Below are 27,979 nucleotides of genomic sequence, written 5' to 3'. Positions count from 1 at the left end.
AGATAATTGGTGACGCCAGAGCCGCTTTCTTTCATCCACACTCGCGATGATCCCCAATCTTTCTTTCAAGCCAGGTGATCCGGGACATGCTCCAGGACTCAAAAAGTTTCCAGGCTTTCAAGTAACTTTGATGATGTGGTTTCACCACAATAACGAGATTGCAGTAGTGTTTGTTTTGGAAAGAGATACGTAATGATTTCGCGATTTCGCAAAGGTGCGTATCAATTGTGTGGTGTATGTACCATCTATGGTTTTCAAGGTTTATTAAATCGTGCTTGCGCTCTTGGCATGTCCACGAATCTTGAGAAGTCGGGCTGCCGTTGCCGAGCAGCTGGGCACTCGGCCGTGTCAGCTGCCACAAGCACTACTGCTCGTTCATAGAAACACCAGTCCTGTAACACATTTATCCAGTTGAAACAAAGATTGCAAATCATCTATGAAACATTTATGCGCCATTCTTCCACATTACTGGAAATTCTCATTACTGCTATCATGTTTTCTTGGCAAACCTGTAAACCCTGGCGCTCAAGTAAACAGCATTACTGTTTGGCGTGGCTGTTTTCAAGTCGCTTATAGTTGAATAATGAATACGACGACAAAAGCAGACAATGGTCTGCAGTACGTAGGGATATAGACAATTAACTCGATGCATGTGGTTGTAATTTTCAATTTCTCGAAACAGAGTTCGACTCCTCTGCACACTTTATACATACAAATACTTGGTTGACTTCCCAACTCTTATTTTCGTGCTCTGAATCTTTGCCCCTATTTCCAACTTTGTTTTATCAGCCATCCACCCCTTATAATCACATCACACGTGCCAACTTTCTGAAATATTCAGTCTTAGACTTCCTGAGTCGCGTATATAGCAGACGGTTTGGTATCATTTCGTAGCGGGATGCCAGCCCCAGTATTCGATTCTCTGTAAATCAAGCCACGTACCTGCCTGGCAAATAGACGCTCCATAAATGCTCGACTCGCTGCATATTAATGGTCAACAGGCTAGCTCAGCTTGCCATCGGCCTTGGCTTCTGTATTGACATGTTAGCCACGATATCTTGTGTGCAAAACACCGTTGGTGACTTACCCTTGACCTGCTCGAAAACCTTCAACATCTTTCTACGTGCGCCTAGCGCATTGACGCCTCGATCCTCGAGAGCTTTGTCGTCAAGTTCGACCAAGTCAGTCCACTGCATGTCCTTGAGATTGTCCGTGTACTTGTGCAGTCGGAGCGAACGCAGCCATGCAGGGATATCTTGAAGCAGCGAGGGGTCAGTCGGGTCCTCCGGAGGCTTGGAGCTGCCACGGCGACCGCGAGGGGATCGTCCACGCCGCATGTCAGAGTCAGATAGATAAGTGTCCGGTCCCAGACCAAGTTGACCCATGTTCAATCCGTTGTTCAGTAGTGGGTTGTTTGAATCGTAGGCTGTCAAAAAGCCGTTGTTCTGCGGCGAAGCAAAGTTGCCCATGCCGCCGAATCCTCCCTGCATGGCAATGCCTGGCGAGCTGGGCCTTGAGCGCGAGCCGAAACCGCCCATGGCCTGCTGATTCTGAATGGCAAGTAGCTGGTCGCGATTCAGTACTTGACCGTGCTCGTTAATCATAACAACATTGGTACTAGGAAGGCCACCCGGCAGGCCTGGGGACAGCGGGTTCTGGGCAGCACCGGGGGCATCGTTGGAACGTGCTCGGCGGTACTTGCGGACATCGTCGAGGGCAAAGCGGTTGTTGACTGTAGAAAGTGCGGCAAGCTTCATAGCAGTGGCATTGGCTACCATGTCGGCTTGGTTTGGCGCACCATTGTTGAAGTTGGGGACCATGGGCGTATTCACCATGGACGCCCAGTTCCCGCTAGCTCCGTAAGGCGAAAGAAGGGGCAGGTCGGATGCGGATTTGTCGGGAGCATTAATTGTTTGACTTTGAATGTTCTGGTTCGATCCGATCTGAGGGCGAGGCGATCTTAATCCCGCTGAAGGAGGAGGCTGCACGAATTGTCCCATAGGCGGCTGGCCTGAGGAAGACTTAGGTCTCGAACCGTCGCCCCAGGGAGAAGAAGGGTGCTGACCGTTTGACTCCTCTGCAATGGTTGGAGCGAGCGAGTTTCTCACATCGACCACAGTGCTGTTGCGGTTCGAGGGTGGCTGCTGGCCAGTTTGCTGGGTGAACTTTGCCTTTTCAGTAGCAATAGCCGCGGCAGCGTCTGGGAACATGGCATTGATGGTTGACGGCTCGAGCCCAGAGAATCTCTTGGCAGAAGCCTGGGGCATAGAGTTTCTGGATGAGTTCACGTTGAGTTTATTCATAGCGTCGCTCAGACGGTTCGACATGGGATCTACATGACAGGTTAGTCAAATTTTCCGCGAGGATAAGGGGCCACGCCTGTACATCGTAAAAAGCCATGGAGTATACGCACCTTTGTCGAAGTTTGCTGGTGACAGGACGCCTGACATCGGATGGTTCTTACCCATCTGTTGAAGGACTTGAATAAAAAAACGAATCTGGACCTGGGTAGTCTGTTGTAGCAGAGCGTAGAGGGCAGCAGTGCGCTCAGCTTCGGACAGGACCCGGAACCACTGTTCAATAGCGCTGAGTTCATCCTTGAAGTCCTGGTCCAGCGTAGCCGCGGCCATCTCCTCGAGCGTGGTCTCGTACTGGTCTATGTCGGCAATCCACTGCTGTGTCATCTTGTCCTCCGAATCAATACCTCCTTGGCCCTGGCCCTGGGACTGGCCGTAGAAGTCTGACGAGGGACGGATTCGGCTGGCGGGTGTGCTGCCCGTCATGGCGGCGACGTCGGCAGAGGCTCGCAGGGAGGGACCGGCGCCGACTGATGTCCTCGACTGCGGTGGTCGGAGCGAGGACAGGGCGCTTCCTTCGGGGGTGCTGTTACGGTTCATGGCGATCGATCGAGCGAGCTACAGTTACAGCAGCTTGAGCACACACAAAGATCACCTTGAGACACCTATAGCGAACGCACCAAGGAGGTGGGTCGAAGCAGAAGGTGCCTAATGAGCAGGCACTGAGAAAGATGTGCACTATCGTAGCTTTGTAAACGCTGAAGGGAAGGGAAGAGAAAAAAAGAGAGCAACTGGGAAGAGTTGCGAGGTGGTCGGTTGGAACACTTTTGTGCCAGTGTCGAATTCGAACCAGTCTTGTCTTTCTTTGGTCAGGCAGCTTCTCGACGGACAGGGCACTTGAAACGGCGCGACGACCCTGGCGAGCCGGAACGGGGGTAGATCGGTGGCCCGTGAGAGGATACGACAAGGGCCTTTTGGGGGGGCCAAGTGATGTGCACTACGCTGTGTCGAGGCTCTAGTGGCCTAGGAAAACCTGTCCCAAAAAAATAGATAATGATAGGGAAATGCGCTTTTCTACAGTTCCACGCAGCGTGTGGTGATGCAAACGTTCTCTTCCTCCAATAGCAAGTGTGCTTCTTCATACGATGTTCTATCGCAAGTGCGATCAAAAGTCACTTTTCAATAGGGACGCGCACGTCACAAAGAAACCCAAGGATCAATGCAACAAAGCTGACTGCTCACCTACATTAACTCGATATCTGCATGAGAATCATGGCTTCTTTGAGCCCTCCCTCCCCCCAAAACCCGCCCAAATCGGCCACCACTTACCATTAATGTACGCTCTCTTCAGGTGGGTTCCAAGCCACGAGTGGGGGATCTAGAGGGGGGTCCCCCTTCAGCCAGTCGGATTTTACAGAGGCTCTAGTCGTGTTCTCGGCTCGCTGGAACGGTGCTGAACTAACGATTGGCGGCCTGTTCTAGAGTCCCATTTACTTGAATACGGGCCCCCCTTTCAGCGAACCCCTTCCGCGCGTTGATATCTATCTGATTCCTGACCATTCCTCGAATTCCTTGGAACTTTTAAACGCTGGTCCATCACAGAGGAACGGTACGACTGCTGGTTCCTGCGGTACATCAGGTGCATCCTACATTTATTGTGTGACCAAGGATCGAGCTCACCCTCCCCCCCTCTGTAGCCCGTTGTACTCGATTGTTTCCCGACCTCGGGAGTGTTTAGTCGAAGTCTGTTCCGCAGATCGTTGAGTCAAGAAAACTCCAACCCGCAGCCTTACCCAGCTGTGACGAGGATCGGACAAGGCGGGCGGGTGTGGCAATAAAGCTCTACACTACAGCGCATACTGCACGTCCAAGTCAGGGGTCTTGCAGCTCAGCTTCGCTGTACCACCACGACATGTTCATTCATCAATATGCCGGCATCTCTAGTCCCAGTGTCAAAGTGTAGGACTATAGGATTCGTCGAATATTAATGGTCTGGCTGAATCGTGTAATTTTTGTGCCCAATATCTAGGACATGTAGGATATTTAATCATAAGCTACTCAATTTTGGTAGCCAAGGGTCGTTGTTATCTATGATCCCTAAGAACATTGGATTGCTTCGTAGTGGGCTCCCTCAGGATCCAGCATTTTTGCACCACATTGTAAGTGCCAAGCACATAGAAATCATTCACCCACTTATACGCAAAACTCCCGTACACTTTTTAAGTCGATTTGCTGTACTGAGACACTGCATTCAAAAGTGTTATTTACATTTCAGTATATGTATTTTTCCTCTCGTTGCTATGTCAATATCAAGATCACTGTCAGGCATAATCATCATCGTCTGCAACGGATTGTGACTCGAGTCCTGGCTGAGACAAGCCCGGCGCTTGCCGCAACAATGTGTCAACACACAGGCGGGAGAATACACAACATAATTTACAAGTACTCTCTACTCTGTGATACAATGCAATAGACCGCACACAGGACTGGCACGTTACTTGTCTTTGCCGCACAAGTACGAAAACTTGCTTTTAATCGTTTCATGTTGTATCCTTCAGTCCTTGATGTAGAATGCTCATACGGGAATCAGATCGGAAAGGATGAAACAAGGAATGTGCAGAGGTGCATCTCAGAGACTGGTCGGGCCGTGGACAATTCTGGACTTGATTGAAAGCAGCTGTCAAGTTGGTAATCCGGGCATCAAGAACAATTGTCAACCAATGCTGATGCCCATTGCCGCACTTTGGATTAGTTAAAAAAAACATGGATACGGTAAATCATAATGTAGCCCAGTCTTCATACACCTTTGCGTTCGAAATAATTGAGCACTGATGTTTGGTAATAAACGGACAAGGTTGATCTCGGCACGAAGAAAAAATCCTTCAGCAAAATGAGCACGGGGAGAAGCTCAGAGCTGTACACACTAATGCCGGTCCAATTTGCGCAGGACTTGCGCTACATTTGGTCACTTGTGATATGCGTCGCCAGTGGATGGGGGATCTGTCGAATAGGTCAAGTCACCAATCGGGGATGCTCAAGACTGGGTCGGTTTGGTTGTCATCGTGGCGCGGTGGCCGATGGATTCATCATCATCTCCTGTGAAGACGGTTCCGTATGTAAAAGCCAAATGCAAGTCATAATTCCCCCAGAATCATGTCCGAAAAGTTCCTGAACTCGCCATCGATGCACGCCGTACCTTCATGACCTTGCGCCGGGAAGTCGAAACAGAATTTATGCGGTCTCGCGCTTGCCCTCGGCCTTCTCCTTCTGTGAGGAATTGTCAGTATTCATGATCGCCTGCCAACCTTGCATTCGTGGGTATCGGGGGGCTGTCGTACCAGAGCCTTCATGGTGCCGTGCAGAGCGTGTCTGTGGTTTCTGCGGAACTTGGGGTCGGTTCCCTTCAGCGAAGGGTAACGCGAAGTCTTAGGCTTCTTGATACTGCGTTCCTCACGGGTCAGCGTCCAGTTCTCTTCTTTCGAAAAATGCGAGCCAGCCAGCCGCTGCCAGGCGTTGTTGCATTTTCTTTTCGATATCGTGCAGAAAAGGATCGATCATCGGGATCGGGGCATTTCGACGTACCCATTGCGGTGAGCCTTCTTCGACTGGTTGTGCTGGGACGAGTTCTTGGACTCTGTGGAAAACCATTAGTCAATGTCTTCCCATGGCCATTTAAGTCATCGTCGGCAACTTACTGGCCATCGCGACAGATTTCTGTGTGGTTGTCTGGGGTGGTGATGCAAAGGGTCAAGGGAACTTGATTTTCGTGGATTTTTGGCTCGTCTCCGTTGGCAGGCGATAATTCTGGTGGGATTGGTCTGGATTGCCGGGCCCTAAGCAGGCGTCAGCCACAAAACTTTGGACTAGGCCTAGCCACCGCAGCAGCCACACTAGCTCGTCATCAAACCCATTGCACAGTTGAACGACCCAAGCAAAGTCTCGGGCCGTCAGAGCCATGTGAGCAGCTGACAGCTTTTGATAGTGCCAGCACAGGCCCAGACTGGTGTGATTTTCTTTGGCTAGTAACTGCACATTCATATTGGTTCCATATCATAGGTAACTACTACTACCATGACATTACCCGTCAAGTCTCGTGCATCTGAAGATCTGCCATTTTATATCTATTCACCAACAAAAGAACGCCTCATGCAAGTCGATCAACGGCCATATTTACAATCCAGGATCTAGCCCAGTTGCCAAGAAAATCATTATCCGTCAGTCCGTCCACGATGTCCAGCGTCTATTTCACGGTGAGTGGGACTGCAGCTTTGGCCTTTGATGCCAACTCCATGGCAGCAGCCAATTGCTTTGCCCTTGCTTGGCGCACATAACGGAACAATAAGATGAAGAGCAACTCCATACTAAACACCAAAAAAGTCAGCACTGGATGGTCGGGACCATTTGGGGAGAAACTCACCGTTCTTTTGTCATCATTAGGATGCCTTGAACCAGCAGCCCTTTCAGGATCTGGGGGCCTATTCCCTTAAACAGGCCCAGAGCACCCTCGTGCTTAATGATGAATTGCATCACTTCGATGAAGCCCTTGAAGGGCTTTCCTTGTCTAATCGGAGGAGGCTTGGATTGCAGCCCGACCTTGGCAACAATCAAGGGTTGTGTGGCAATCGTTGCCAGAGCTTTGGACATGGCACCAAGTACTGAGAGATGGGGTCAGCAACAAAAAACAACAAACTTATCCACTCACAACCGACCGCTTTTACTTACAGAAAGCTTCACCGGCCGTGAGGCGTGCCTTTCCGGGGAACATGCGTGTCTTGAGGCGCTCATAGGCACCATATGTAATTGAGGGATTCACCACGAGAACCAAGCTCGCCTTCAGACCTCTCCAGAGCCCGGAAACGCCATCTTCACTAGCAATCACCTCTCGACCAGTTTCCAGGAAGCCTTTCCTCTCGTGTTTGCTCTGTGTCTGCTGCCGAGTCGTGATAACGGCGACGGGGATCGTGCACACTTGCGCCAGCGCTCCTGCAATGGCACCGAGGCTCAGTTCTACCAATGTCGATGGAGGGCTGGCGGTCTTCTGGGATTTCAAGTACAATGTTCGGACCGTCGAGTACCAGTAGAAGTAGGCAAAGTTGGTCGATGCCACACCCAGCAACGATCCACTGATTCCATTATATAACCCCTCGAGGCCATCCTCCGCCACAATCTTGGTGATAGCGTCCCACGTTGAGGTGTAATGCGGCTCGCCGCCTTCGTGCCCGGGCTCTCCGTCTTTGCGCTTCACTTGGACCTGCAATCTCGTTTTCACTCTGCGCGGAACAATATTGTCAGTCTGGGAAGCAAGAGAAATGCGTCATGTATAGATGGCCACAAGAGCGCGCAGTCTTACATATCCAAGGGGTAGACCAGTGCATTTGCCAGGACAGCACCAGTAGATCCAGCAACCGCGAAGCCCCACGGGGGCAGCGGGGCAGCTTTGGATTGTACAGCCATTTGGATATTAGGTGGTTGTCGCTTGCCCTGCTTTCAGGAGAGATAGCTCGACCGATCGAAGAGAAAATGAAGTCAGCGAACGGCAAAAGTATCGTGTGCGATCACTAGGAGTCTTTTTTGCCAGGTTCGCAGTCCGCGCCGCGGGTTCTGTGCTGCTAAGGACGCTGCGACCTCGGTATGAAATTAGCTAAGACGGTCGGTCGGTCGGTCGCAACCAGAAAGATCAGTGCCCAGGGTGTCTCTTGGGAATTGACCGGGTCGCACTCGTCGTTGCAGTATTGGTTTCCTCTAAAATGAATCGCACAAAAGTGGAGGAAAGTTGACCGCTGGGAAATCGGTGATTTCGAGAAGATCAGAGGAGGTCGATTTTCACGAGTCGAAACCGCCCGCGGATGCTGGATGGGATTGGCACGGGAGGTATGACAGCAGAACGAACCTCGGCCATTTCCCTTATCATCTCACGTTATCCGCTAGCTCCGACCGCTCGGCAAGCGCTCAAGGTTAACGCTGGGGAACCGAACTGCCGGTTTTTGCAGCCCACTGGAATGTGGATTGAGCGCAGTAAAAACGATGCCCCAAGTTTCCCATTGTCTCGATCATTATACTATGTACTACCTGTATTCCTCAACGTCATCCGTTGGACCGCTTCTGTAGGTACATGTAAAGTACGAATAGTTGGATATTACTTTACAAGAGAACGTTCGGGAAAAGCCACCACTACTATGGAAGGCTCTCTCGTCATCATTATGATTGGTACACTGTTGCTTTAATTCAAAGTAAAGTCCTCATTCTTTGGGAAAAGCTTGTTGTTACTCAGTCCTTCAGCTCCAGCCATTGAGGCCTGCCGACAGTACCATAGTACCTGTAAGCCGGGTGACGAGCCGGGCCCATTATTGTTGATGGGTAATCTTAACGGGGTTTCTTTTACCGGCCATGAAGCGCTCTCTAGCACTCGCTGCTCACCTCGCATTTCAAAGTCCGCCTTGACGTTCAAACTCCGTTTGTCAAGGACTAATTCTCATGTTTCTGAATTTATAGCGGCTCGGTTGCAATTTGCTCACCCGAGCCTCTAAATTTCTGTCGCTGCATCTATGAGTCTGTGTATACACACACTAGTCGAGGACAGTCATGCAAGCAAGCATGCGACGATCCTACAGTCAAGTGCAAGCTCGAGTTATCACACAATGGCCCATGATAACGAGAAATCGAGATCAGGTTGATGCTATAGTGTCTGTATGAATAACTTGAACAGTAATTTATACATCTGTCAGTAAATATCTGTCACCCACCAGGTATTCCTGGACAAGTCGCTGCTGTACGGAGCGATGAAGAGCGGTTCAATTAGCCTTGAGATAACAAGCCCCAAAAAAATGATTAGGGTTTCAAGCCCAGGGCAAAAAACAATGTCCTCGGTGAGGCTCGAACTCACGACCTTCAGATATCTTGAAGTATTCAATCAAGTCATATATATATGATATGAGACTGACGCTCTAACCAACTGAGCCACGAAGACTTATTCTTGTTGTGGGACACTGTTTTCTTAAGTGCCATTATATATCGTTTCCAACCATGCCATGATCTGCACAATATTATTCCCATGGATTCCAAAGGTTGAATTAGTGACAAGACCACGCTCAAGACGTCAAAGCTACATTAGTGATTTCCAGGAGGGTAGTCGCCGGTCGATGCATCATGGAGCATGCTTCCAGTGCCATTACCTTTACTCGAGTTGCACCTATGATATCAAGACGCGCGACATTCAAACCCGTCCTGAAGCTGGATCAGATATTGGCTGCCTTGAGTAAGAAGCTCTCTGAGAATTATACATCATGGCAATCAAAGTGAGTTCTTGATCCTTGGAGTATCAGAATACCATATTGCTGAGCCTCAAACGATAGACGCTTCGTTTTGGGAAACACAGATATGGTAGACAGCAAATGTGTTGACGGTGGTGGAAAAATAATGGCAATCTTCTCATGAGTACCATTAAGTAAGCACTACTATGGACATTTATCAATCAGCACAACACGACAAACGATGAGTATATTTATTCTTGATAAATTCTCACCGAATATCGGAAGGTACTGATAAATCTCTCCGCTGATGCAATGTGAAGGCCTATCAGATGAGCTTGCATTATTCCCTGCACCGCAACTCCACAATGTAGGCTTCTGCCTGATGTTTCAACGTTTTATCTTCGATATCTGCACGAGGAATAATTAATTATTCCTTTTGATGTAATTATCATTATATGCAACGACGAATTATTGACCTATTTCTAGGGTGTAGAGCAGTTTGTTACCAACCTATTCATCACGGAGAACCCTCCCTTGTCACCCTCTACTAGGGCGGCTCATCTATAATCTTCAAATTAGACCTAGTACTATTATATGAGGGGTGTGGAATATATTCACACTCCGCCGCCTAAGCGAACGGATCAAACACCTTTGCAGCATATTCTGAGATATAAAAGAAGCTGGGATGAAAGCTGTGTGAAGCCCTCGTCCTTTCTTCTTCTGAAATGTTTTCGTCAAACAAAACAAGTCAAGTAGCAAAGCTTAACCTCATCTACATACATTGTATACTTGCTAGAACATCTGATGACTATAGTAGCCTCCATATTTATTTATTCTAACTCTACTGTCAATCCCCTTTCACACCGCCAACACAAATGTCGACAAACACCGCCATAGGGAATGAGAAGTCGTCCGAGTTAGAGAATCCTCCTACCGCCGCTATTGCCTCAAATTTGATGCTTGAAGCAGATATTCCCTCGTCAGAAAGATTGCAACAGCCTTCTCGAACTATGGAAGAAGATGAGGTAACAACCCACTCCGAACGGCTGCTCGTGTTTGAATGGATTTGCTAATGCGGCGCGCATTGAATAAAGCACGGGAGCTGGGATAGCCCCGACGACCCAGATAACCCTTATAACTGGCGACCTTTGCGCAAAATATCAATCTCCGTCATTGTCTCGTTCGGGCAGCTGGTGACACTAATGTCGACGTCCATGATGGCATCAGCTCTAAGCCGCATCGGCCACGATTTGGGCATTGACGAGTCTGCAACCCAAATCACCTTCTCCATCTTTGTCCTCGGCCTCGCCTTTGCGCCGTTCCCTATTGCGTCTTTCTCGGAGATGTACGGTCGCAAGCCGGTGTGGCTTTTTTGCAATGCATTTTACATATTGTGGAACGCTGTATGTCCAGTTGGCCGCTCGGCAGCACTTATGGTGGTCGCTAGATTTTTGGCCGGTTCGGGTGCGAGTGTGGGCATCACGGTAAGCCTGATTTCCTTACTTCCAAGACACTCAGCCATTGTATTGACCAGTTTTGCAAATTAGTTGACAGGCCCGATCATGGCCGACATGTATCGCAAAGAAGAGCGTGGCAAGTCGCTTGCTATCGCGACCTTTGTGCCGTATCTAGGCCCAGCACTAGGTCCTATCGTGGGTGGTGCCATTTCGCAGAAGCTGGATTGGCCGTGGCTCTTCTACATCTTGAGCATGTTCAACGCCTTGATTTGGGTCATCGGGTTTGTCTTTGTGAAGGAAAGCTATACCCCGGTGTTGCTGGCTCGTAGGCACAGGACTGCTTGTGCCATGCCAGAACAGACATCTTTTCAAGCGGCATCTTCCAAGCTGGCTGCGAACCTACGTCGTCCTCTGCAGCTGCTCTGGCAGCGACCCATCATCCAAGTCATAGCTCTGATCATGGCCTTGAATTTTGGTGTTTACGTCCTTTTGCTGTCAACATTTGCTGCGCTGTGGATCCAGCGTTACGGAGAGTCCGCGTTCATCAGCACTCTTCATTATATCGCCATCTCTGCCGGCACGACCCTCGCCACGCAAGGGGGCGGCCGCTTCATGGATTGGGTTTTTACAAAGCAAAAGGCACGCTCGTCAGACGGCAGTACAGCGCCAGAATTTCGAGTGCCATGCCTAGTACCACCCGTCATCTTGATCCCTGTCGGGCTCTTCTGGTATGGATGGGCAGCCGAAACGGGCGCGCACTGGGCTGTGGTGGATGTCGGGGTGGCTGTATTCGTGTGTGGAAGCTTTCTGTTGGCACAGGCCCTGCTGGCCTATTTGCTCGATGAGTTTTCGCACGCAGCATCGGCCAACGCTGCGAGTCGAATGCTTTCCAACATACTGGGCTTTGCATTTCCCATACTTGCACCGCAATTATACACACGTCTGGGGTACGGTTGGGGCAATAGCGTGCTTGCTTTCTTATTCATCGGCCTCGGATGCCCGGTACCGCTGTTGCTCTGGGTATGGGGCTCTAAGTTAAGAGCACTGGGTCGGAAATAAGAAGTCTAGAATCGCGTTTGTGCGTCAGGAGGAATCGAACCCCAGATAATATTGATTGTTTTGATCTGATTGATAAGATTAGGCAACAGCGTAGATGCAGATCAATCACATCCATGTCAGTCAGGCATCATTTGTCTTTGGCAAACTGTCCGAAAGTTCCCTGATTGGTCGGGCTTCCCCAGGCCTGCATCACTGCTTGATCGAGGTCGGACTTCGTGGCCGATGCCTCTTATGATGCCTGCAAGGTCTATATATAAGATGACGTGACTCATTCAACAAATCATGGTGCCACGATCGATTGAAAATATCTTCTTGTTTGTCTGACACACTGTATGTCCCTTTCGGCCCTGGTATATGCTGCATGATCGCAAGGCCTGGGGTGATACATCGGCTTATTGCACATTTTCGGGCACTGCAGACGGGTGTCGGGCCAATATTACAGCAGCGTTATGTTCCATTTCAAGTGATGGTAACAGGCAAAACCAGGCAGGCAGAAGTTCATTTCGCGGAACTTATGAGAGCTAATGAAGTCATGATTGGGATACTCGCTGGACCCCCAAAGTCCCTATAGTCCGATATCTGTTCGAAGATATCCGGTATTCGGATTTGACATCGCTTGCTGGGGCTGTAATGAGTCCTGCGTGAAAGCTTTGGCTACGTAGATGAAGTACGGAATCCGACAAGCTACTCGGAGACGGCCTGACAGATACAGACAGAGCTTCTACCTTGAAAAGTAACAAGCTTGAAATCTTTGCTTCTCGACAATTAGCCACGAAGGAGATATCATTAGCTCGACAGGATCAGCCAACTCGTGAGTTCGAGGGGAGCTGAAGTCGACTGGATGGAATGAAATATGCTTTTATATGCACAATGATGCTAATAAGGCCTCTCTGGCGGCACGCCTACGGTCAAGGAAGATTCGAGTGGTTTGTCATCAGCGTTTTGACACGGTTCTTGGTGCCAGAATCAAGCACCCGCCACATGAAGTGGTATACCCTTATCAACGGATGCTAGGGTATACAATTACATACATAGGTAGCCAACCTGCCATATTTCAACTGATACATCTTAATAAATGTTCAGAGCACCGATGTTTGAGTTTTTGACAAAGCCTTGCAGTCAGCCAGACCTTTCAATCATGATGATTATAATACTCCGTAATATTTAGTACGTTGGTTCTTGTATGGCTGACACAGGACTTTTGTGTTTGCGCAACTTCCGTGGATCAAAAATATTTTGGAAAATTATACGACTATTTCAGAAAACCAAAATCAAAACATATTACTTATTCGATATGACCAGAGATTAAATGAATAATGTTCAAATAAAATATCGTCACACATTACTATTGAGGCCCTGAGCACATGCATATTAAAAACGGCGGACCCGCTAAGCCGAATTCGGACAGAAAAAGGTGCAGAGACTCTCGAGTCGCCCTACAAGTGCCTCATTGGCCATTTTCATCGCAACATCTTGACCTGCGCTGCCGTTGACGTGACACAAAGGGAATCTACCAGCGAGATAGTACAGCCATATCGAATTCATTTGACTGCCCCCTTATTATATCCATCCATCCATCCGGCCAAGACGGCCTGCTCCTTGCCTCTTTACAGGCGCAGTTTCCACTTCCCCTCTTTTTCCAAACATCGTTTGCCGCTTCACCTGAGGCCTAACCTGTCGCCAAGCAGCGCTTCTGAGCTTTCTACGGTGGCTTAGACCAGTATCCCACAGGAAGAGCTTGGGACCATGGGTAGCGATGCACAGGAGCCAAGACAACCGGTGGCAAGGTGAAGTATTAGGAGCTACGTTTCCACGCAGGACGAGGGATAGACTGCATATACCTCAGACCCACCCCTAGTCCAGTTCGTGAGGCGATCCGCCTTGATATACAACATCACACTTGTCTTTAGACAACGCTCGAGTATCTTTCTGCACATAATCTGAGCCGTACCGATGGAGGCCAAAGCCCGGGTAAGCCTGGCTCACACACACACACACACACACAAAGTATATTGTCAAGGGTATTAACGTTTATCAGGAGCGCGAGGCACAAATATCATTGTGTTTTGGTCAAGAAGCCCTGGATCATGCAATATCTGCTGCTGAACTATACATGAAGGCGGCCAACACGGCCCGAGACCCATCGGAAAAAGCACGCCTAAAACAAAAGGTCAACAGTCTGGTATCACTGGCAGAGCGTTTGAAAAAAGCCGCGAAGGCTGGTGACAGCGTGCGCAATGTTGAGAAACGCCTAAAGCTGCCTCGCTCGGTGCGTCAGCTACCGACCAAGGAGCAGAATATCTTGCTCCGCGGCTCCAAGCTCCACGGCAACATCTTTCCGCCATGGGAGCACGATCCGGACCCCAATGACTTTGCTGGTGAAGCATTTGTGGATCAAGCGAGATTTCCGCTGTCTGATAAACAACTTGAAGTCTTCGCCGGTTGGAAACGGCCCCTCGAAATAGAAAGCTTCGGGAACACTGATGTTCAAGATGAGCGGGAGGAGCAAAGCCTTATGGAAGCGGGCGAAGACCACGACTTGGTCCAGGATATCACAACGGACTGCTCTGTAGTCGCAAGTCTCTGCGCAAGCATCAAGCATTTTCGTCCTGGTCCGCTATCCATTCTGCCAGCATTGATGTTTCCCGTCGATTCCGAGACAGGACAGGCCAAGGTCTCTACAAGTGGCAGATATGTCTTCCGCATGTACTTCAACGGCTGTTTCAGAAAAGTTGTCATCGACGACAGATTGCCATCTTCGTCGAACACGAGGACTTTATACGTGGTGGACCGCCAAAATCCTCGACTGATCTGGCCGGCACTCATGGAGAAGGCCTACCTCAAGGTCCGGGGAGGTTATGATTTTCCCGGTAGTAACTCGGGCACCGATCTATGGGTCTTGACCGGTTGGATACCGCAACAGCTATTCCTGCAGAGTGAAGATATCGACTTCAATCAAACATGGTCCAGAGTCAAGAAAGCTTACGACTATGGCGATGTGGTTGTCACTCTGGGAACCGGTCGTTTGTCCGAGGTTGAGGAAGAGACTCTAGGATTGGCAGGCGAGCATGACTATGCAGTGCTAGACATTTCGGAACAATCCGGCATTCGGCGCTTGCTCGTCAAGAATCCGTGGTGCGACGGCCTCGTATGGAAAGGAGCTGGCTCACTATCTACTGATGCAGATGACCACCCAACCAAGCTGAAGCCGGGGTCGTTCTGGATCGATTTTGACGACGTGGTACACAACTTTGAATCATTGTACCTCAATTGGAACCCTTCTCTGTTCACCGATCGGCAGGATCACCACTTTGTATGGGAGCTCCCAACTCCAAGCATGTCCGATTCTTTTGCACACAACCCACAATACTCGCTCACCGCGACGGCTTCTGGCAGTGTCTGGATCCTGCTATCACGACACTTTCAGGATGACGAGCTAGCCATTGCGAAGTCGCGCCCCACGGCTTCTCACTTGGCTGATGTCTCTAATCGCCTTGGATTCATGTCGGTCTACATCTTTGATCATGCCGAGGGCAAGCGTGTACCGCTGGGGGATAAATCACTATATCGTGGGCCATTCGTTGACTCACCCCAAACTCTAGCGCCTTTCGAAGCAAAGAAAGGTGTTCGCTACACCATTGCCGTGGCTCAGCACGGATTACCGCTCCCAAAGTACAGCTTCACGCTCACCTTCTTCTCGCGGGGTGCTCTGGGCATCGGACAAGCACCCGACTCGCTCGCGCACTATACGGAGGCTCAGGGCTCATGGACGCGGCGGACCGCGGGCGGAAACGCCGCGAGCCCGAGCTACCTCAGCAATCCACAGTACGCGATTGCCGTCACGCGGCCAGGACCCTTGTCCATCTTGTTGTCGACGGCGCACGAGGAGCTCCCCGTGCACATTGACCTGGTATGGGCCAAGGGGCAGCGCGTGACGGCCCTCGCAAACCGCGACCTGGCCGGCTCGTCGGGCGACTATCGCCGCGGCAGCGCCCTCCTGCACATGCCCCACGTCGACGTCGGCACGTACACGGTCGTCTGCAGCACCTTTGAGCCGGGCCAGCTGGCCGAGTTTACCCTGCGCGTCGGCAGCATGCAGCCCGTGACCATGGTGCCCGTCCTCGGCGACGCGGCCGGCAAGCTGCGCACGGCGCTGGCGCCGCTCGTGTTCCGCGGCGCCGACGACTCCAAGCAGCGCGCGCCCATTACCACGTCGCGCATCACCCGCGTCAGTATCCTCGTCACGCCCCCGGACAGTATGTACTCGGGGATTGCCACGCCAAAGTCGACAACCCTTCGTCTCCGCCTTGAGACTGGCCGGGGTCCCAACAAGCAGATCATTGCGGCCACCGGCGAAGGCGATTTCAAGGAACTGGGGACCGCGGGTCTGCGCACGCCCGAGTTCGATCTTGACCCAAACATCACCAGACGTGGGGTCTGGATCGTTGTTGAACAGATTGGTGGAGGGGGCCAAGGCCCCGGCGGCAGCCTCAAGGTAGAAGTGCTGAGCGAGGGGACTGTCAATGTTGGTAGCTGGGAGACGATTGATGACTGATTTGAATGGTTTCTCATCGATTCCTTCTTGCATAGATCTCATGTTTTCAGTCCTTATCAGTATTTGAAGGCAGCCTGATGAAATTGTCTCTCCTGTGATGATAACATGCGATATATTTACCGTGTTATATGAGTCAACTATATACAAATACTAGATCCGATTCAGCCTCCAATGAACTCCGTAAAAACGCCGGACCAATGCAAGAGCCTCTACGACCCAGAAGTGTTTCTTGAGGTAGACTGAAAGTTAAAAGACATGGTCTCTACTGCTACCAATCCATTCGAGCTAAAGAATTGCTCAATTGTGCTCAATGGGCTCCTCGGGCAAGAGTTCCTCAATTTCAGATTCATCAACTTCGAGGAACTTGAAAGGGGGGTTGACAATGCCGTTGAAAAGGAAGGTGAAGTAAACCAGCAGGGCAAATCCGAGGACCTGCAGCCACTTGAACGTCTCCCAGCCAAGACCCAGGGAGACGATCCAGATAAAGAGTGTACGGCAGGTGTCAATAGTAGAGCGAGACGTGGCAGAAACGCTGCGTGTAACAGAGAGACCAAAGAAGTTGAAACCACTGTACATGTGTTAGTATGGGAGCACGCAACTATCCAAGAAGGAAGGACATACCCGATGCTAATCATGATCATGAAACTCGACACAAGAACTGCCTTGTATTCGGTCATTTGGCGGAACCCTTCGACCATGTCGAACATGCCATAGCGTCCAGAATCCGTTCGCCCAATGGCAAGGTGCAGCACGAGCATTCCGATCAATGTGACAACCAAGCCAAATAGACCTTCCCAACCGACCACGGCGATCGGCTCAATCGACGAGCGCTCTAGAATCCACTCCTCAAGCACGAATTGCGTAGCAGTGAAGATCTGAGCACCAGCAATCAGCAGCACGCCAATGATCACCCTCGCAGCATCCGGAAGAGCGGGGTCCTCGGCCGTTGGCTCGCCGGCGGCAATCGATGCCGGGGCGGCCTTGCGATCGGGTTGAATAGCACCAGCAAGACCAACAATGGCGACACCCAGCACGACACCGACGAGACTAACCCACTGAAACGCGTGCAGCCGACGTCGCAGAAAGGTGACGCTGAAGAGGCCAACAAACAGGACCAATGCGCCACGCGTCATTTGGTATATACTGGCAGCCACCATCAAGAGGCCGACATTCATCAGGGTGGTGCCGCAGATGTCGCAAATGGCCGGCAGTGCGAGCAGCAGCACTCTGAACCCCGACAGGACACCGTAACCTGCGCCCTTGGTCGCGGCGGCGCTGTTCTCGGCCCCTTCAGCTTCTTCGTTTTCGGTTCCGTCATTGGTGTTCACGGGTCGATATCCGTTCTCGCCCGGAGTCTGGCTGCCAAAGTATTTACGGTACAAAGTCATGAGTCCGACAACGATCCAACAGCCGGACTCGCCGATGAACATTTGCGCAGTTTGTAAGACGGGCTGCTCGAACAGCTTCGGGTGGGCCGTGTCGCAATCGCGGACGCATTGGTTGTCCTGGCAAGCATACGCATTAGAAGTCATCGTCATGCGGCAGGCAGAGGCAGGGAGTTTTGACTACGAACCTGATACTTTGTCAAGAGGGTATTGCATACACCCGTTAGCAGCATCATGGCCACCAAGAACGGTATCAACGCTTTCGACGCCATCGTGATGGTTGTCCAAGAGCTGATGCAGCTCGGTGTGAAGTAGATGGACGATTATGATTGATAAACGTCGGGTTTTGGCAGGATGGTGATCACTCGTAATGCAACGTATAGCCCTTCAATCCTCCGGGGACCAAAAATGAAAGTCAGATAAAACGTCAAGAAGAAAGAGTAGGAGCAAGTCGATGAGTGAATAGGTCTAACTCTTGCGAGAGGTGAGTAAGGTGAGTTGAGGTGAGGTGTTCACGGGACTGTGAGCTAGATTAGCATAACCCGCTCACTGTATCAGCCGATCAAACGTAATGGGCCTTGATAGGCCGCCCTGATAGACAGCGACGCACCCACTGACACAGGGTGTCCACCCACTGTAGGATGGGGAAAACCTTTGGCTAGTAAGTCTGGGGTAGCTGGCCTAGGTTAAGCGTAGCGCAGATCGCTGCCGATAAGGTAACTTACATGAAAAGGAAATCTGGTAAAGAATCAGTCACATGCTCGTTGAATACCACATTTATTCATGGCTATTCCTAAAGGAAAATGACAGAAGCTGTGGGTATCTATAGAGTCAATCTACTCTTGGAGCAGAAGAGCTTGCGACACTGAAACTTACAGATATCCATCTCGAGTGGTAGATCATTGCACTGGAGCACTGCGGCTCTGGGGTTTGTGGTTGAGTTTCTTTATAATATTACACCAACCAATGGGTGGGACAAGGTCACCGCGTTTGAGGCAATAGATGCTCTTCCATGACTCAACTGAATGATTTACAATGTATTTCACACTGTTGCATCATGCAGGCACGAGTCGTCGGCGTTGGAGTTGTCGGCTTTTGCTTCGAGCACAAACCCGGCCTGTGGGTCAGGTTCACGGAAAGTATATCTTGTCGCTGATGGGCGCCAGAAGAGTAGAAAGAGCTCATCATCTTGATATGTATTATTTATGCTCATTGAGGGATGGATTTCTATCCGGAACTACAAGCTCGTATACCAGCCCTAAAACGCCCGGCCATGTTCATGAGCGGATTGTTTTAAAAAAATCAAATAGGTCCCGGCCATAATACTAAGCCGTCTTCTCCTCATGGGAGGCCATCTTCTTTGCCTTTTTCTTGTTTTCCTTCTCCTGCGGATCCTTATCCTTGATATTATTCCAGTGTGGTATGCCCAGCTCCTTGTCTCTTGCCAAGCGTTCGTGGTCTCTCTTGGTCAGAGGAACGCCCTCGATTGCCTTGACGTGCTTTCCCTCAATGGCCGTCATGACACCGGCGATACCAGCGACAATACATGCCAAACAAACAAAAAGCCCAGTCGACCAAGATGGTCGGTCATAGCGGTTCAAAGCCCACATGAATGTCGACAAGCAAACCTGCAACAGAGTGTTTGCCACATTGAGCCATACCACGCAGTCCATCTTCCACATCTTGGTTGGTGGCGCTCTGATTCCCGTGGGAGGGGCGTCGGATATCTTTTCAAGTGGCAATGGTACACTTTGTTCAGAATAGCTGGTTGTCGTCTCTTCAATGTTTTTGGGCCCAAGACGCAGGGGTAGCGACTCGGAACCAGCCAATCTGAACCAGCCGCGGTGGACACCAGCAAGCTCACGAAGAGCCCTTGTGTCCTTCTTGATGCGATACTTGAGAAGCAGATAAAGGTCGCGAAAGCGCCAGGGGGCTAGGCCAAACCCAGTTACACAGAAGAGCGCATTGAGAATCTGGGAGTCGGTCTCTATCCATATCCGCCTCGGCGAGTCTATGTTGTTGCAGTCGCCATTGCACATCCAGGGCGATGCATTGCATAGTAGCAAGAAGAGCATACCGCCCCATGCGATAACGTTGAGCGAGTATATTGTGAGAAAGAAACCAAAGCCGGTATTGTAGAAAGCCCAAAAGTCTACGAGGCCTTGTTCGATGGTTTCGCGCCACGAGTACTTGGGCGGAAAGTGGTAACCATTTTCGTATTGCTGCTCTCTAGTAATGGTTCCAACAAGGCTCGCTGCCACGGTAGCGCCAGTGCTCTCTTGCACTTTGTGGTCGTTGTGGTGGTCGGCTTCCACGATATCGTCGTGTGGGTTGCTCCCAGTAGTAGTCGTCGCTGCCCCGCCGCCCAGCATAGGACTAGACTCCTCGGGCATCGTAGCGCTTATATGTGGCTTGCGTCGTGATGAAGAATATTATCCGATACGTTGTCTGAATACAATAAGGAGAGTCGGCAGGATGAGAAGAAATGAATATCTTCAAATACTCATTAGCAACGCGAAGCGAGAGACTTGGAAAGAGGAAAGAAGGATGCAAAACTTTCCAAGGTTGCTCGCTCGCATTCCCTCCCAGGGTGCGCCGACGGATAAATCAACCCAGACCATTCTGGATTCTGGACTTGGCAGCTACCTACCAGACAATCTTGGAACCTTGCAATAACATTGAAGTGGCACGTACCTATAGTAGCGGGCGGATGCACTATCCTTGGGGAGGGTCTACTGGCGCGATTGCGCTAAACTTGCGCCGCAGTAGGCACTAACAGATTCGTGTCCAGGGGGAGGTCTGGTACTCTGCGGCAGTGAATGTGGATGTCGGCAAAGTACCTAAGTATGCAACCTCGAAAATGGAAGCAACATGTTCCAAGCCCAGCCACCACGGTCCTGGGTGGGAATTCCTCGTTATTTACCCTGCAGTTTTCTAAAGAAATAAGAAAGTTCAAAAGATGTTGTAATGTTGACATAGGCCTATCTATGAATTGACATTGCAGATTGCTGCTGGTTCTTAGGCTTTGCGCGCGGGACCAGGACGTACGAAGTGATGGAAACCTTGATTTATGGTTAAACAAGATACGTCAGACCCCCCTCAACTTGGAATTGGCAGCGGACATGGTTGCCCAGGGCAGAGAACAAGAGATGAAGACGACGAAGTGGACGACGACCTTTGTCCTTTGAGATAGCATGTCTTCATCAATTCATAAAACTTCAAAATTCATGTCGTATCAAGAAACGCCAAATGCCTCTTCGCAGCTGCTCCGTGTCTATCATCAGCTCGCAGCAGTAGCTCAAACTTAATTGGATGGTGTTCATCATGATGAATGCGTTAGATCATGTGCTGGCGATCCTTCAAGCATCTGTTGAGCAGGGGTTTGGGAGACCCCAGCGGCAAAACTATCCCATTCATTGCTAGAATGGTTCCAGTGTATCGCAACCTGCTCGTCCTTCCGCCTCTTGTCCCTCGTCACAATGGCGAAATGGGTAGCACTGCCTTTCTTTGCCAGCGTGTCGGTGGAGCAAAAGTCATCTTGGCTTGGGGTTGGCAGCCGGACTGCCGGTTTGCAAGATTGCCAGTGTATATCGAGACGTGACTTTTCAGCTCCATTCTGTCGTTGGTTGGCTCCTGTTGAGGCGCCGTTTTAGTACAGTAAGCAGCAGTTCATTGTCTGAGCCCCATTTGATACGCGTTCGTCCCGGCTCGGGTTTTTCGCTTTCGGGTGCGATAATTGCGGAGCTCTCTCTACATTGCATACATAGGCACTGCCAATAGCGTAGGCCTGGTGACTCTTGGCAGTTATATCGACGACCAACCCTCGCCAGGGTCATCATTCAAGACGAGTGTCCTGTTGATCTATAGTTGCCTTTCAGCGGTTAGGTAAGTACAGACGCACACAACAGTGATATATATCTTGTGAGTATGAAAACTTCGTCATAATGTCGAAGAATGCAGAAATCAGTCGGTTCCCAGGCGCTTGTTTGAGGTAGGTGCATCATACGTAGGTCCAAATTCCATCTGTTCTATTCTGGAAGTGTTCGATCAAAGCTCCACCAACGGGAACTTTTAGTTCCAGATTTGCAGGAGCCGCACAGTCACCGCCTACTAGAAAAAGCTATCCGACAAAAAAAAAAACAAGCCAACAGCAAATCATCATCACGGTGTTGAGTACAACTCTGGCCACCATTCATTAAATTACATGACTCTTGCGCAAACCAAACAGGCAAGCCGCAAACCAAACAAGAGTTCAATCTTGATGTCACGTCAACTTTTGGACCAAATCGAGCCCTTTGCATAAAATGGAGAAGCAAACACATACCCACGACCTCGTGGCCGCCGTCTATGAGAACCTTGAGAACCAACAGGACTGGACCTCTCTGAAGAAGCATGTTTTTGCCCCAGAAAGCAACAAACCCTTTCCTCGGCCTCTCATCTCTGGTCTCCCTCCTCGAAGAATCTATATTCACCCGGACGACCAGATCGAAATGATCAAGAACAACACCATGAATGCAGCCGCGCAAACGCCAGAGGTGGAATGGGTTCTTTCCACAAGTCTGAATGAGACCATCAGCCTTGAGTTCCTGTCGGCCATTTTTGACACCATGGACCGGCCCTCGGGATTGCCTTCAGGGCGTTCCAAGCGACTATTACTTGCCGTGAGGCATGATGACTCAACGGTCGTTTACTACTTTGTACATGATGGGATTGTCAAGCCACGGCAGAACTGAGGACTCAACCACGGCCGAAATTCAGTTCAAATTATACTACGAACGCATCTACAAAGATTTTAGTTCGGCTTGAAAATGACCTTCTGAACCTTCATGTTATTGAAAAGGTCGTAACCCTCGGCCGCATCCCTGAGCGGCATAATCTTATCAAACATGAATCTACGAACGATTAGCGTTGTGGTCCTCCGGAGGCGGATTTCAAAGGCCGCCATGCAACTTACCCGAACTTGTCCTGGTTCTTGGCAAGGACCTTGAGTGCCTCGGGGAATACTGCACGGACCGGACATCTGCCCATCTGCACACGAATATTCTTGGTGTACGCGTCGTCTCCGTCCCAGGGGATCTAATGTGGCGTCAGCAGAGTGAGTATTACCTCTAGTAGCAGCTGACTTACTTCTGCGTTATGGACCCCAATGCTGCTGAGGAATCCAAACGGCCTAAGGATGTCAAAGGCCGTTCTCAGGGCCGGGCTGAGTCCCACGACCTCAATGACGACATCGGCACCTCGGCCATCGGTCACTTCCTTTATGCGTGCCAGCATACCCTCCTTGTCCTTTGCAAAGTTCAGAGGCTCGGCGCCCAGGCTCTTGGCAAGCTCAAGTCTGCTTTCGACACTGTCGATGGCGAATAGGTGCTTGGGCTTGTACTCCATGGCCGCGACGATGGCGCAAAGCCCCACGGGACCGCAGCCCACAACCACAGCAGTTGCCTCGGAAGGTTTCTGGGATCCAAGTCCAGCGAAAGCATTCTTGGTACCGAAGAAGCCCGTTGGGAAGATATCGCCCATCAGAATCAGGGCATTGTCGTCAATCTCCGACGGTGCTTTGAAGACTGTGCCGTCGGCGCAGGGCACCCGGACAAAGTCCGCCTGGCCTCCATCGAGGTTCTCGGTACCGAAGCACTGGGACTTCTCACACCGGCAGGTAGCCCCAATGTTGCAGAAGAAACAATCCCCGCTGCGATAGCCGTGTCAGCTTTCCAGCAATGAGGCATGGAAAGGGGTTCTGCCGTAGATAGTAAAAGAGTGAATAGCATACCAAGAGATCGTAAACGGTGTGACAACCTTGTCACCGATCTGGACCGATTTTACACCCTTTCCTAGCTCAACAACCTCGCCCGTGAACTCGTGGCCCATGATAAAACCTGCATCTGACTTCTGGTGACCGCGGAACACATGAAGCTCGCTTCCGGGCGAAAGAATCAGGTTAGCTTCAGAAATTCACCGTGTCGCTTCTGGCTCGATTGACTCACGATCCACAAAGGGCAGTGCTGTGAACCTTGACAATGATATCCTGCTCATCCTGGACTGTACAGTAGTGAGTTAGCTTTGGAACTCGGGTGGTTCAAGGGTGCGAATACCAACTTTTCGGAACCGGCCTCTGCTGTACAGACACCTTACCGGGGCCCTCGAAGACGACCGCATTCATTGTAGTAGGCAACGCCATTTTGATTCAGGGTGTGTTGATTTGAGTTACTATAAACGTGTGTCGTCACCAGTTTTTTGAACAAGTACGTAGTGGCCATTTTTCACATCTCGGACCCTATATCGGCTTGACCAATGCATGCGGGGACAGGGGTGGGTCGTGGTGAAAGGTCTGATTGACTAACTAGATAGAGAGTCATAGGTGTGACTATTCTCCTAGTAATAGGTTTGTATATCATGAAAGGCCGGAGCCAAATCATGGAACTGGTTTTACAATATATGATGTGCAAGACATGTTGCAATGGAATTCCATCCGCGAAGGACTTGAAGTCTGCGTATCGTGCTCGACCTTTAAATTTCGAGAGCCGACTACACATGGGATCAACCCCCCCCCCGCCCGGGGGCGCCAAGTCCCAGTCAAGGACTTCACGAATAAAATGCTCACATGAGGAACAAAATTGGGCATATCATAACGTCATTACCAGTAGCGTTTGAGTCTTGTCGAAAAGGAGCTCTTGCGAGGACTTGAAAACTTTCAGTCTATACGTAGCCTGCATCTGTCAGCAATTGGGTGTGTCTACAGCCTCGCGATCACCAGGGCCTTGTTCCGGCCCCCACCCGACGAGCATCCAGTCAGGTTCCCTTGAAGGCGATTCTATATACCATCTTCCGTATCTACGAATGAGGCAACGCGGATGCGGGCCGAGCAATCCCTTTGTTTGCTTCCCTGCCAATGTATCTTCCCGAAGGCAAGGGGGTGGTAGTGGTGGTGGCACCGTGGTGGCGGCGGCAGCAATCCAGGGCCATGACTATAGTTTGTACCCAGGAGACGGAAAAGAAAAAAGAACAGCTTCTCCAGACTTTAGGGAGCTGTTAGAACATCAATTTTGATAAGCGACCATGAACATCATGAATACCGTGAATACCAGAGAGAAAGAAAAAGAAAATCCACAAAACTGGAAATTGCCGAGTCGGTGAGCATTTCTCCGAGACTCGCCGGTCTCACCTGCTACAAATCACACAAGTCTCGTGTAATATCACTATGTGTATGTATTGGAGAATATAACAATCACTTGCCGTGATACTGCGCCGCTCCCGGCTTCCGGGGGGGTTAAAAGCCCACTGCGGCTCATAGTGGTGGAGGCTCACCATGAGGCGACGACAAGTCCAAAAAGAAAAATCCGAGATAAGAAAAGGAAATTCAATACTCTCTATATTCATGCCGAAGCGGCTGAAAGCCAACAAAAGTCTCGGCCCCGAAAACCGATCAGATTCCAAGAATACACATGGAACAAGAAGAGAAACGAAAAAGAAAAAGGACAGAGATATTACCTGTCATGGGATAATCCTGATGGTCTCACAATTTCTCGACGCGACGAGTGCCACTTTAAAAGGATACATAGGCTGTCCAGTGCTACCTGACACAGGTTCATCATCATGGGGATGCTCAAGTAAAACCATGAAATGTAATTTATCAAGCACGGAGTGTAAATCCGGTTGCACTTCCATGGTCATGCGCGCGTCTAGTCATCTCGTACGATATACTGTTGCGAGAATAAACATCTTGCCTCACCAAAGCCCATGTTTTGATGACATGACTTGCATTGTCGTCGACTTTTCAGCCTTGATCCTAGAAACAGGAGTGTCAGATTGGGGCAAAGAAGAAGAATCATGTTGACTTGAACCCCCCTCCCTCCCCGGCTCCACCACCCAAACAATCATTCATGTGCTATTTCGAGGTGCGGGAAAAAGATCGAGGCTCCCTGAGGGGAGAAGATCAGTGCTTTTCATGTATTAACTCGTACGTATTTACAAATTGTGGGACGGAAGAGTCAATGTGAGCATCTGTGTGTAGCATCTCACGAGTGGTGGGTTAGATCCAAATGAGCTCTACTGCTTTGTTCCCCCAAAAAAAAAAAAAAAAAAAAAAAAAAAAAAAAAAGTAACGACGCCGGCTGATTCGACCTCGGATTGCATGTTTAGGGTTCACAAAAGAAATCAAAGGGCGGACAGCGGCATCATGATAGCAAAAGGGGTGTGATCCCGACGCCGTCAGATGCAGTCACTTTCAATACAAGGCTATGCTGACGAGACAATTGGCAATGTTCTGATGTGATGTTTGAACGCATTCGGAGTCGGCCGCAGACCGCCTTTCTTTTTCTGTTGATTCTCCTGGTTTTCTTTTCTTTTCTTGTTCACTTTCCCCGGCGCTACCCAACTTGTGTAGAAATAGAGTTTCCGCCATGCGAGTTGAGGCTGCCTTGGCTGCTTTGCAAACGATGTGAAGAGCTAGCACATGCCGAGAGTTCGTTTTGGCATCTGATTCTGGGTACATACTTAATATGGATTCCGTTAGACGCCAGGCGGGCAGTTCTAGCCGCACGTCAGACAGCAAAAGCGGCTAAGGTATTATATAGTAGCAAGCATCCGTGGATTACAATGAGAAAGATTGGAAACACTCTAGGGGCATGATCGCTGTCTCTCATAAGCTCGCCGCCGGTTTCATCATCCGACAGAGATAAATAAAATAGGCGAGCATCTATTCTCACCATCGAGTGCTGGGAACCACTCAGATATCGGATTGGCACTCGGTGAGAGCACTTCTGCAGGCACGCACAAACGGGGAAACGATTGGATGAGGCTGAAAAGGCCCCCGAAAAAGCTAGAGTGAGGCGAAGCCCAAGATGCATGTTGTCGATCATTGTTCCAAGCCACTGAATTTTGATGACCGTCTTCTTTCCCTGTTCTCCATCACGGGCAGCGAATCTGTATGTAGGCTGTTTTTGTACAACAGGACCCGACTCAGGATCGCGAGCACAATAGCCGACAGGTACTACTTACTGCCTCTAGGAAGTGAGATTATGGCATGCTCAGCACAGCCCACGTCTGGCGCTGTTTGAGGTGTTTGCGCAGCAGATGCTCGCTTGCCTGCCTGCCTGCGACATGCACATATATGCACATACGCATACATACCTGTGGAATAGAGTACCGCAAGCGAAGGCCATCACCATCATCATCTTCTCACTCTCGCTCCTCTTGCTCCATTAGCGGTAAGCAAATGATTTTGTAGGTGTGTCTGGGTGAAGCGACTAGGTATGTATGAAGTGATGCATTGCCCTTCCGAGGGATCTGGTAGTTGCAGCGGCAAGAACGGCAAAATTCCTCATCTGTGTGTCTTGGTAAACAAATTGACCACTGACGTTGCCGCAATCGACTATTGGCCCCCTCTGGTGGGTAGGAGTAATTGGCCGGAGGTGACATATCGTCGGGTGGTGTCCGAAGATGGTTTGAGCCGCTCGTCCTATTCTACAAATGTTCCGCGATGCCAGCAAGCGCAGAGACCACACACCCCCTTGTCAACCACCATCTTTTTTTTTTCCCCCTCGAAGAAGGATTCTTTTTCGAAAAAGCTTCACCCCCCTCTTTCTTCTTACCGACTTCGTTAACCCCCCCTCCAGCCTTCTTTGGGTCGTTTGGAGTAGCATGTTGATAAGATCGATTCCCAGCAGCGGTAGAGAATTGGGCAAGGAAGGGGGGGGCGACCACATGCCGCACACGTGTAAGTCATGTATTATATATGTGTGTATATGTGTATGGATAGATGGGATGGAATGGAATGGGCGCCTCCAATGGCTGCGGCTATTCCCAAGCTCTCACTCTACAATTTGCCTCATATCAAGCAAGCAACCAAGGTAACGATGAGCACATTCTGTCCATTGATCGGCAACTCTTGGTGATGTGCCAGTTCGGGGGGCAGAGCAATCAGGGTGAAAGTGTAGTGTAATGCAATGCGTTCTCAGCAGCAGCAGCCAGCTCAGCG

General features: G+C 50.2%; 9 protein-coding genes across 9 annotated transcripts; 3 read left to right on the top strand and 6 right to left on the bottom strand.

The window, feature by feature from the left end:
- Window positions 1-1,002: 1,002 nt before the first annotated feature.
- Window positions 1,003-2,897, bottom strand: PFICI_05274 (Protein VTS1; the record flags this gene model as incomplete). Its single annotated transcript, XM_007833855.1, has 3 exons — window positions 1,003-1,031; window positions 1,088-2,332; window positions 2,414-2,897. 3 exons carry the CDS (start codon window positions 2,895-2,897, stop codon window positions 1,003-1,005), a joined length of 1,758 nt encoding a protein of 585 aa, XP_007832046.1.
- Window positions 2,898-5,528: 2,631 nt separating this feature from the next.
- PFICI_05273 (60S ribosomal protein L29) lies at window positions 5,529-5,999 on the bottom strand (the record flags this gene model as incomplete). The annotated part of the gene is made up of 4 exons (XM_007833854.1): window positions 5,529-5,564; window positions 5,636-5,738; window positions 5,880-5,931; window positions 5,993-5,999. The coding sequence occupies 4 exons, from the start codon at window positions 5,997-5,999 to the stop codon at window positions 5,529-5,531; spliced, it is 198 nt and encodes a 65-aa protein (XP_007832045.1).
- Window positions 6,000-6,537: 538 nt separating this feature from the next.
- Window positions 6,538-7,751, bottom strand: PFICI_05272 (uncharacterized protein; the record flags this gene model as incomplete). Its single annotated transcript, XM_007833853.1, has 4 exons — window positions 6,538-6,658; window positions 6,715-6,952; window positions 7,020-7,567; window positions 7,648-7,751. The coding sequence occupies 4 exons, from the start codon at window positions 7,749-7,751 to the stop codon at window positions 6,538-6,540; spliced, it is 1,011 nt and encodes a 336-aa protein (XP_007832044.1).
- A 2,671-nt stretch (window positions 7,752-10,422) lies between these two features.
- PFICI_05271 (uncharacterized protein) lies at window positions 10,423-12,063 on the top strand (the record flags this gene model as incomplete). Its single annotated transcript, XM_007833852.1, has 3 exons — window positions 10,423-10,572; window positions 10,642-11,031; window positions 11,095-12,063. The coding sequence occupies 3 exons, from the start codon at window positions 10,423-10,425 to the stop codon at window positions 12,061-12,063; spliced, it is 1,509 nt and encodes a 502-aa protein (XP_007832043.1).
- A 1,953-nt stretch (window positions 12,064-14,016) lies between these two features.
- Window positions 14,017-16,618, top strand: PFICI_05270 (uncharacterized protein; the record flags this gene model as incomplete). Its single annotated transcript, XM_007833851.1, has 2 exons — window positions 14,017-14,034; window positions 14,102-16,618. 2 exons carry the CDS (start codon window positions 14,017-14,019, stop codon window positions 16,616-16,618), a joined length of 2,535 nt encoding a protein of 844 aa, XP_007832042.1.
- A 297-nt stretch (window positions 16,619-16,915) lies between these two features.
- Window positions 16,916-18,275, bottom strand: PFICI_05269 (uncharacterized protein; the record flags this gene model as incomplete). The annotated part of the gene is made up of 3 exons (XM_007833850.1): window positions 16,916-17,186; window positions 17,240-18,123; window positions 18,192-18,275. 3 exons carry the CDS (start codon window positions 18,273-18,275, stop codon window positions 16,916-16,918), a joined length of 1,239 nt encoding a protein of 412 aa, XP_007832041.1.
- Window positions 18,276-19,328: 1,053 nt separating this feature from the next.
- PFICI_05268 (uncharacterized protein) lies at window positions 19,329-20,396 on the bottom strand (the record flags this gene model as incomplete). Its single annotated transcript, XM_007833849.1, has 1 exon — window positions 19,329-20,396. One exon carries the CDS (start codon window positions 20,394-20,396, stop codon window positions 19,329-19,331), a length of 1,068 nt encoding a protein of 355 aa, XP_007832040.1.
- Window positions 20,397-22,307: 1,911 nt separating this feature from the next.
- On the top strand, window positions 22,308-22,736 carry PFICI_05267 (uncharacterized protein; the record flags this gene model as incomplete). Its single annotated transcript, XM_007833848.1, has 1 exon — window positions 22,308-22,736. One exon carries the CDS (start codon window positions 22,308-22,310, stop codon window positions 22,734-22,736), a length of 429 nt encoding a protein of 142 aa, XP_007832039.1.
- Window positions 22,737-22,795: 59 nt separating this feature from the next.
- Window positions 22,796-24,181, bottom strand: PFICI_05266 (uncharacterized protein; the record flags this gene model as incomplete). Its single annotated transcript, XM_007833847.1, has 6 exons — window positions 22,796-22,895; window positions 22,958-23,079; window positions 23,131-23,692; window positions 23,774-23,920; window positions 23,988-24,042; window positions 24,136-24,181. 6 exons carry the CDS (start codon window positions 24,179-24,181, stop codon window positions 22,796-22,798), a joined length of 1,032 nt encoding a protein of 343 aa, XP_007832038.1.
- Window positions 24,182-27,979: the final 3,798 nt, after the last annotated feature.

The sequence above is a fragment of the Pestalotiopsis fici genome (assembly GCF_000516985.1).
Source record: "Pestalotiopsis fici W106-1 unplaced genomic scaffold PFICI_Scf_3, whole genome shotgun sequence".
NCBI classification, from domain to species: Eukaryota; Fungi; Ascomycota; class Sordariomycetes; order Amphisphaeriales; family Sporocadaceae; genus Pestalotiopsis; species Pestalotiopsis fici.
The sequence above is the reverse complement of the archived record's forward strand: the minus strand, read 5'-3'. Positions and strand labels throughout refer to the sequence as shown.